The following is a 9,615-nucleotide window of genomic DNA, read 5'->3' as shown; positions in this document are numbered from 1 at the left end:
ACAGAGAAACCAAACAAGCTATAGTAAATACAGGTAATATGAACTTCATTGAACTAATATAACATTTAGAAATTTAAGCTGAAATGTCCAGCATTTTCTCTAAAGAAAAGTTAATTTAGTTCAGGAGTTTTCAAAACTACTGGGACTACTTGGATTAAAGTTCACCAGGCAAAAATGTAATGATGGGAAAAAAAAAAAAAAAAAAAAAAAAAAATCTAATAAAAAAAAAAAATCGATCTTTAGACGTACAAATCGATTTTTAGGAATTAATATGAGAATCGATTTAGAGTCAGAAAATTGATTTTTTCAACACAGGCCTACTTTGGAGGATCTGTACCTCAGTGATGATGGCCCTGTGCTGCCTGATCCTGCGGTATTCCTCCTCCAGTGCCACATTGTGAAGCAGTGACAGGGACACCGGCTTTCCATCGCGGCACAAGATGACCTGGCATTTTCCCACGTTAGCAGCTGTGAGGGTGAAGCAGCCCCCGGGGTCGGTGGGGTCATGCCGAATGTGACACAAAGCTGCAGAGCCACCAAGTTTCTGTCCTGCGGTTCCAAGTTTCCTACGAAAAAGTGACAAAATACAGTGAATTTCTGGATTTAATCACAAAGGATCTTTTATGGGCAGCTTTCTGGAAGAAAGGTTTTGTATCAATCAAAAGCAGATACAAAGCAAATGTATGATGCCAAGTCTTTGATGAGGTTGTGATATTATTGTTCTAAAGTTCCAGTTTCAGATGTCCACCATCAGGCTTTCCATCATGTACATGTTTGTGGTTGTTTTAATCTGTTTAGCTTTGAGTGGTGCTCTTAATTATGGCCTCGTGTGGATCTGTTTTCATCTGCAGCTCTGGCTTAGCTCAACAAACTTTCCCTTAACAGTACAGTACAAAGTAGTGGAGGGGCAAGAAATTGAATTAGTTATTTTTGCGTATCTTCATGACCTTTGATACCTTTGGAGGGGAAACTAATAAAAGCGTAAATACACCTGACAAACCTATCCTACTGCGTACCTTTGCATGACGAGGAAAGTGTTGGTCATGTAATCCTCAGCGCTTTTCGTCTTGTGCAGCTCCTCGGCCAGCACATCGTTCATTGTGCACTGCAGAAGGTAGGGCACTTCTACATTCCTGTCTCCATCAAATACGCCGTACAGAGCCTCACGACTCCCACAGAAGCTGTTTACTGAAAGAGCTGCAACGCAGAGTCTGAAAAAGAAGGAGGTACACGCTCTATGAGGAAACAGTGAATGGCTCCAAACATTGACATCAAAATTGACCGTGACTTCCATGACAGATTTGACTGTCTGGCAGAACTTCTGTCATCACAGTTGTGAGATGTGCTTGCAGAGAATCACCTACATCTGCAGCCGTGTACAGACAATATGTGCAAATCATTTTCTTCAGTGGTGATAGTTTGGCTGTTTTGGCAAATGAATACACATGATTCATGTTTTCTACGAGTGTGGCTTCAGTACCTCCTTCATGAGTCATGTGGTTTATACAGCACACGTTCTCAAGAGGTTTAGCTTAACGATGCGTTAGTGGATGAGCATGTTGGTGGTTCTTTCATTGTTTACTGAACTGAGCTTACTTGTTTTTGACCCCCGAGGCCTCCGTATAGCCGTGACTCCACACAGCAGGCCCACCAGATGCCTCATTTGATGAAAAAGTTGGAGGCGGATCAATCCTGAAGCAGCGAATATTACTGCAGGACATGAATACATGAATCAGAATAAAGTCACTGTCTTACGTTGAGGAATGAAAATACATAATTACAGCCGCAACAAAGAAGAACTGGAGAATCAACAGAATACTTAAGAAAACCAAAACAATGACGTACTTAAGCTGCTCGAGGGTCTTGTGGTCCAGGTTGAGACGAGGGTTCCCAGTGAGGTCGAGCTCCTGAAGCTTTGGAGGCATATTCTCTGGTAAAGTGATGTCACTCAGCTCGTTACAGCTCAGATCCACACACTGAAAAAACGGGAGGTAAGACGTCAAAGAAGACCACGCGTCGCAAATGCAGAGCTGCACATCAGAGAGATGCATCGTTGCTGCTGCTGCTGCTTTACCTTCATCTCCATCAGCTGCATGACTTCAGGGAAGACCTCGATGGTGTTGGAATGGGCGATGAGCGTATGCATCCGCCGGCAGTTCATGATGGTGGTGGGGATAGTTTTCAGCATGTTACCGCTCAGGTCCAACTCCTCCAGCTCCTCCAACTTGGCCATTTTACTGTCAGGGGACAGAAAACATCACGATATAAGAAGCTGATAGTTTCCAGCTGTCTCAGTCACATGACTCTGTTCTCGCATGTCTGTTGATTGCGTTAAAGTTGCAAAACAGCTTCCGTGCTTAACAACCGATTAACACATTAACAGAAGGGGATATATGCTGTCACACTCTGCTTTAATAGTTTATACATGTAGTTGCATGTGAAGCAATATGTATGTTGAACTGAATTTATTAATCAACTTATTTTGTATATCATTTTTCATCTTTAATTAATACACAGCATAAACAACATTGTATAAGTGAAACAAAGAGAACAAATACATGAAATATAATGGAATTTTGTCCAAGTAATGAATAAAATGATTCTACACAGCTTATAAATATAGTTCAATCGTGTTCCTGTGGCGAAAAAAAATGGAGAAAGATAACTTTTGCTTAAATAATTTAACAAACTCCACAATCTGTGCAAAATCCGTTCACACCTTTGACCCTTTCTGCCTGCAGCACTGCTGCAGCAGAGCTTCTGCCTGCAGTCTCTTCACACAGCTACAGTTACGCCTTTGGTTACAGTTACAGGACATTCACAGCGTTTTGTGTAATTCAGAGGTGATTTGATTAAAAGAAAGTGAAGACATGAAACTTGCTTAGTCCTAAGTTGTTGCCTGTGCAGTTACACATGACTGGTTTGGAAGTTAAAGGAAAAAAAACTGATTTAATGTTGTTAATAATGCTTGAATGCTGACAAAAGAAAACACTCCTTCCACCATAATGTCACTTTTCTTTTTCTCCATCTTTGCATAACTCAAAATATTCTTTGGAATTCGGTCTGTTAATAATAATAATAATAATAATAATAATAATAATAATAATAATAATAATAATAATAATAATAATTTTTTATTTTTGCTATAGCATCTGCTCTTTTAAGATGAATAAAAGGTTCTGTACCTGGCTGGGAATGTCTGGAGATGGTTGTAGGCCATGTGCAGCACTCGTAGATGTGTGTGGCCAGTAAGCATGGGTACACACTTGTCCGTCAGCCAGTTGTTCGTCAGGTAGAGTTCCTGCAGGATGCTGTGGCTTTCGTCTGACAGACTGGATGGTGGCAGGTGCTCTAGCTTATTGGCCGATGCGTTTAGACATCGTAAACTGTGAGTAAGAATAAAAAGTACACTCAGTTTTGTGCTCCTTCATACTGACACATTAAAACTGGACCAAGCACTTCAGTTACAAACTCATGCACACATTTACACCATATAATCTAACTGTTAAAGCATCACATTCCACTGTGTGCTGTTTTCTTTATGCATCCTCACCCTTGATAAAAAGTTCTATTCATAATGTCTCCTCTTTATTTTCATATTTCCTTTATCTTGCTATCATTATTGAGTGCAAATTACAAAAATTAATACATAGATCAATGACTTCCACTCTTATAGCTCATGATTTATCCCACCTGTCAGATTTGAGGAACAGGTTGCAGGGCAGCTCCACCAGTTGATTGTGTTGAACATCTAAAACCTCCAGTAGAGGGCGCTCCACTCTTTCAGGCAGCTTCTGTAACTTGTTATGTCCGGCACTGAGCTTCCTCAGACTGCTGCTGCAAAGCAACCTACAGCATAAGGAACATAAAGATGGCCCGGTCAGCTTTACAACATGAAATATAAACAACTTAAACATCCAGACGTCTTCATACCGCAGAGAGAGACAGTGGGAGAGAACGAGAGAGAGAGGACAGAGGTGAAGCGGAGGGAAAGGGTGAGAAATGGAGAGAGTGGGATAGAGAGTATGATTAAGAGAGACATACACTGAAGAGGGATAATAGAAATGATATAATGCAGGATAATGATGGGAATGTAGATGGAGAAGAGGAAAAATTAGCAGCGCCTCTAGTGGATCCTGCAGCTTACATTCCTCATTCCAACACTTTCTGGTTAAAATAAATCTCAGTGAGGGAAGAAAAGAGGATGACCTGACAGAGTTGAAAGAGTTGTTGTGTTACACAAAGCAGAGGAAGAAGTACTTCCAAAGTAACCGTCTAAAATACCACAAAAAATGAAGAGAATGGACAAAGGATATGGCGGTTACAGCTATTTATATTTTGATTCGTGAGGCTCTTTTGGGAATAGATGATTTTCCCAAACAAAAGGAAAGAAAGAATAATGCAGAACTGTTCAACATTTGTTGTGAGAGACTCACCTCGCCGGGAGCTCAGTGATCAGGTTGTGGCTCACGTCTAGAACTTCCAGTTTCTTTGCTTCGACCAGCCAGCCTGGCAGCGAGTCCATCTGATTCCTGCAGGAGGAGGAGGAGTCATGAAGTCAATTATCAGAAAAAAGATACCTAAAATAGGTAATGGAAGATACATATAAATAAATGTTCTTTTACTTTTAGTTGGGAAAAAGTTTTTCTATATGATTTAATATTTCAGAATCAGGTAACTAAAGTCTGAGCTGTGCCACGTTTCAGACAAACAGAAACAAACTTTTTACAGAAAAACTTGAATGTGATCAAGGACACACGTGCAGCGCGTAATCCTTTCAAACAAATTCAGCCTAGAAAAATCAAGTTTAAGTCAAATTAGTCTAATTTCCAAGAACCGACTTTCACATAAAAATGAAAGTCTGTGATAAAGATAAGTGGTGACATGACTAAACTGTGACAGCTTTACTTTCAAAAATCTTTTTTTTGTGCACACCCTTTTCCCGTGTTATAGTTTTTCAATGTATTTTTTTTAATAGAAGAACACTTTGGGATTTTTTCCCCACCTTGAAATATCCATGTAACCAAGATTAGAGGGCACAGGACTGACATCCAGCTGTTGTAGCTCTGTAGGGAGAAACCAGACACATTAACCTACACCAAGGGCAATCTAACAAAAGCAGGTAGATGGAAAATGGAGGGGGGAACTGGGAGGGAGGGGACTGATGACACGTCAGAGAAGCAAGATAGAGACACTGCAATGACCGGAATTATTAATGCAAGTGAAAATGAAAAAGACATCTCTGTGTCTCAAGTTTAAACATTCACAACAGCCTTTTCTGTTTATTGGCGAGTAAGGTAATGGTGCAAAGTGAAACGGGGTTTGTCTGTTTCAGAGGTCATGAAGTGCAGTGGGCCACACCCACCGTTGTTGGATGCGTAGATGCCTTTGAGCAAGCAGCCCTTGACTTTGAGACTGACAATGTGGTTCCTCTCGCAGTGGAGCATCTCCAGCCTGGGAAAGACGGAGGCGTCCAGGTCCGTCAGCCTGTTATCCCTCACGTCCAGCTGGGTCACGTGCCTCAGCAGGTCAGGCTCATCTGGCAGCATGACGGAGATTTTATTCAACCTGACGGGGAAGAGATGAAAGGTTCATCATCGGAGGATCGGACTGCGTAGCCGTTCTTTGTAAGGAAAAGAACGCGCCTCAAGTGATATACGGGTCCTGATGAGGTGAAATTCAAATAACGTGTAATCTTATTTGGTTAGATCTCACTTGTTCTTTATGTGACATGGATGAATAAAGCAATACAGTATGTTTGTAGTCGTCGTTCTGAAGCTCGCATTTCAGCTAACCACTCTTTATAGTATGAAATATCCAAACATGCAACTATTAGTAACCTTATATGACACTACGTTCCCGAGTACATCGTTCTGCACTGGTTTGGTGACAAGATGTGTGTCAACTGTTCTGATTAAACTACAGGAAACAGTTTGGGATGACTGTATTTGGTATCAGCGCTGGTAAGCGTGTAGCTAACTCAACATGTACAGCAAAGAGACATTAGATAACATGACTGGAGATCAGAAATAAGAACATTACATTTTAACTCTGCAGCTATTCATATTATTACAAATGAAACTGTTCCCCAAAAAGGGGCATGGTGGTCATTAAATAAATGATGAACAAGTGTGGCACTGATGTGGGGGGTTGACAACTCTCCACACTGGAATCAAGTTTAACAAGCAGCTCAAAAATCCACAGGAAATAGGAAGTACAACTATGCGGGTGTAAGTAGCAAAACCTACGATTTGTTGGTCAATTGTTTACTCACAGATGCCAAATGATTTTTATCCAAGAGGGCAGGAAAACTGAAAAACTGAAACTAATTTACAAAGCCTGTTCCAGGATGTCTGAGGGAGTGAGGTATTAACTGCAAAAACGTGCAAGTCACGCCAGCTCTGTGTTTTTGTAGACAACGAGAAAACATCTGACAGGGCCACTGCAAGCAAATGATTCCTGTAATCCGTGCTGATAGGCTGTCTGGTCATGCAATATCTTCCTCCTAGTGTTTCTGGATCCATAATTAGTGGAATAAAGCATCAATGAGTACGGTGCTTCAGAAGAGCATAACTAGGCGCTTGAAGTGATACATGTTCTTGACAAAGTTTATAAAAATAGTATTAAACCCAAACGAAAAAAAGGAGCAAAAAAGATAGAGTGTGGTTGTCTGCATTAATGGTGCCATCACAGAAATTTGAACTGTGCTCGAATACAACCTTGCACCATCACAGATCCTGGCTTTTGAAGCTGATACTGCCCCTGGACAGGAAGTTGTATGTGCCATTATGATTATAAATCTGCATTGTAGTACTCAACGTAAGTGTCCTGAAGTAATTTAAAAATAAGATATTGATGAATGACTGTGGTTGATGCAATCTGAATTCAAACGTGTTCAGTTTATGTCATTGCCTTTGCTCTTTATGCCGCTAAATCCCACTACAATCATGACCCACTTAGTATTACCTGTTGATATCACCTGTGTGAAATAAAATAAAAAAATCTAAGCCTGGTTACTTGTCCGAAATCAACCCCATCTCAATTTATTTGCATTGTGTTGCAGGAACGATTATTTATTACACCAAATGATGTCTACTAGTCAAAACAGGAAATATCTTCTCGTCAATACCATCTACAATGTAGTGAAAAGGAAAAAAAAAGGGGGGGAAAAGAATAATTACCTTAGATCAATGTGTTTAACATGAAGCAGTCTGAAATTCTGCAGAGTGAGTGTCTCCAGATGGTTTCCAGCCATGCATAGCTTCTCCATGGCGGCCAACCGCTCCAGAACCTGGGGCACGTGGTCGAACTGGTTGAAGGAAAGGCCTAAGTAGCTGAGCTTCTGCAGGGAACCCAGCTCAGAGGGCAGCTCGTTTAAACTGTTTCCATCCAACAGGAACGTCTGCAAACTGAGAGAGGGACAACAGTCTTCGTTAACAAAGATGATGCTGTACCAGCAAGGAATACAACAGTCTCTGCACGCGTCAGTCAACTTAACGTCCACCAGGTGGCAGTAGCGGCATGACTGCCCTACTGGCTACTGCAGGAATTTACAGGCATGCCAGATCATTCCCGCAGATTATCTTCTCATTTTGCCCAGTTTCAGCTGCATACCAGTGTGTTTAGCTTTGAATGAAGTCCGACTTTGAAGTACATGTACTATCTAAATTGTCAGTGCTGATCTCGTCTCTAAATGACCCCCTCATTGTTTAATATCATGGTGGAGTAGAATGGATTTCACCGGATGATTAAGACCTTACTTGACATAGCAGAGACTTTAGATTTAGAACATTTTTAATACTTATTTAATGAGTGACTAATTGTTTTTCCCACATACAAGAAAAAGAGGTTAAGGATTTTGACCATAACAAAAACACTGTTCATTTGTTTGATGAAAAAAGTATTAAGCCAACAAACCAGTTATGCTTCATCATCTGTAAAATGTTGTATCAGGATCATACTTTTTATGTAATTATAACCATGTCCTGCTGACATGTTTACCAAGCAGATTCTTTAGAAAACATTTTTAAAAACTGCAAATTTTAGTAGAGATAAGTAACCAGAAGTTGTTTTATTCAATATGACAATGCGCACAAATATCTTACAAGCAAATAAGTGCTGAAGAAATATGCAAGTAGTCTGCAAAGAAAAAAATCTGTGTTCTTTAGGAGTGATCAGCTGTTTGACACGGTGAGAATGCATTAGAGAATACAGAAAGTAAAAAACAGCTTATTTTCTGATTATGTTTGCTAATATTTGCGACCAAGCAAAGTGCATTGTCATTGCTTCGTAATACCCAAATTTGACTATGTAAACTTTGACACTGAGACAAACAAATATGTGGTTGCTCTTATGAGACGGCGTATTGTCTGCCGAGCCCGGAAATGACATGGATGCAAAAAAAGCAGTAAAGTTTTGGAAGATATCTGTACTGCTGCTAGTGCAAGCAATAAAACAGTTAAAGAAAGAAAAAGAAACATACTTGCATAATAAAATTAACTCTACTAATGACTTATTGCTCTATAAGCTCTGATATTTAAAAGAAAAAAAAGTTGGCAGTTGTTCAAGAACATTTGAGTCTTTCTTCTTGTTGCTTACTTGGTCATGGCGCCCACAGAGCTGGGAACAGAGACCAGGTAGTTACAGCTGACGTTAACCTCTGTCAGAGTGGAGATGTCACAGATGGCCAGCGGGAAGTTACCCAGGTGGTTGTTGGACAGGTTGAGGCTCCGCAGACGGGAAAACCTGGAGACACCAGAGAAATAGGAGAGGAGAGGAGAGAGGAGAAACGAAGGGGTGATTACAGAGTGCACTTGCATCTTGTTAACATTAATATTGCAAGAGTGTATAACGTATTCATGAATAAATTCATGCAGTGAACCCAAGTGTAGCTTTCATATATTTATTTAAGTGTAAAACACACAGCTGGATTCAACATGTCCAACAGACGGCACGTCTAAGGAAGATTAAACCATCGCCATCGATTGTTGAGCAAACAGGCGCAGCGTGGGCATCTATGTTGTTCATCTAAACACCAGAGACCGGCGGCGTTCTGCGCGCCCGCCGCCGGCATACCGGCGACCTTCACAGGACGTGGCCCCTCAGAGCAGACAGAGCCAAGAAAACAAAGTGACCCAGGGAAAAACGACTCTCACTGTCTTCATTTATCCCTCCCAACACATACATACATTTTCACACTAGTTGCTATCAGCCGTCACGGAGAGAGCAGAACACCACATTACCGCTGCAGCGTGGAGATAGTCCCAAAACAGACACTTACTTACTTTGCACTATGTACACACGCAATCACACAGTAGATCATGCTGATGGAGATAAAGGCGACCGAGATGTCGAGGTTATTGATTAGGGCGGCTGAGTAATTCCAGCTGAAGGTGACTTCTGCCTGCAGTGGGTGGAAATTATGTGGGAAAATGTCATTCCACCATTAAATCAACATCTATAAGGTGCTGAGTAATGCTCCAACACCCCTCCTCAGACTCTCCACATCTGTCCCACATGCTGTCATTCTGTTTTAGAATGTTACTCTCTTTGTGAACTCGATTAAACAGACCACAAAGGATTGACTATTGCAGTTGCGATCATCAGGTGGACTGA

General features: G+C 40.9%; 1 protein-coding gene across 1 annotated transcript in view; it reads right to left on the bottom strand.

The window, feature by feature from the left end:
• Nucleotides 1-9,615, bottom strand: part of phlpp1 (PH domain and leucine rich repeat protein phosphatase 1) — a 51,028-nt gene that overhangs the window by 2,485 nt on the left and 38,928 nt on the right. The window contains exons 5-16 of the mRNA XM_061732372.1: nt 8,599-8,745; nt 7,182-7,409; nt 5,366-5,568; nt 5,006-5,066; nt 4,437-4,532; nt 3,694-3,849; nt 3,186-3,386; nt 2,075-2,237; nt 1,846-1,976; nt 1,597-1,710; nt 1,017-1,211; nt 338-566 (exon numbers count right to left, since the gene is read on the bottom strand). Of these exons, the coding sequence (XP_061588356.1) occupies nt 338-566; nt 1,017-1,211; nt 1,597-1,710; nt 1,846-1,976; nt 2,075-2,237; nt 3,186-3,386; nt 3,694-3,849; nt 4,437-4,532; nt 5,006-5,066; nt 5,366-5,568; nt 7,182-7,409; nt 8,599-8,745 (1,924 nt within the window). The remainder of the gene's footprint in view (nt 1-337; nt 567-1,016; nt 1,212-1,596; nt 1,711-1,845; nt 1,977-2,074; nt 2,238-3,185; nt 3,387-3,693; nt 3,850-4,436; nt 4,533-5,005; nt 5,067-5,365; nt 5,569-7,181; nt 7,410-8,598; nt 8,746-9,615) is intronic.

This window comes from Cololabis saira, chromosome 10 (assembly GCF_033807715.1).
Source record: "Cololabis saira isolate AMF1-May2022 chromosome 10, fColSai1.1, whole genome shotgun sequence".
In the NCBI taxonomy this organism is placed as follows: Eukaryota; Metazoa; Chordata; class Actinopteri; order Beloniformes; family Belonidae; genus Cololabis; species Cololabis saira.
This window is presented reverse-complemented; position numbering and strand designations above follow the sequence as displayed.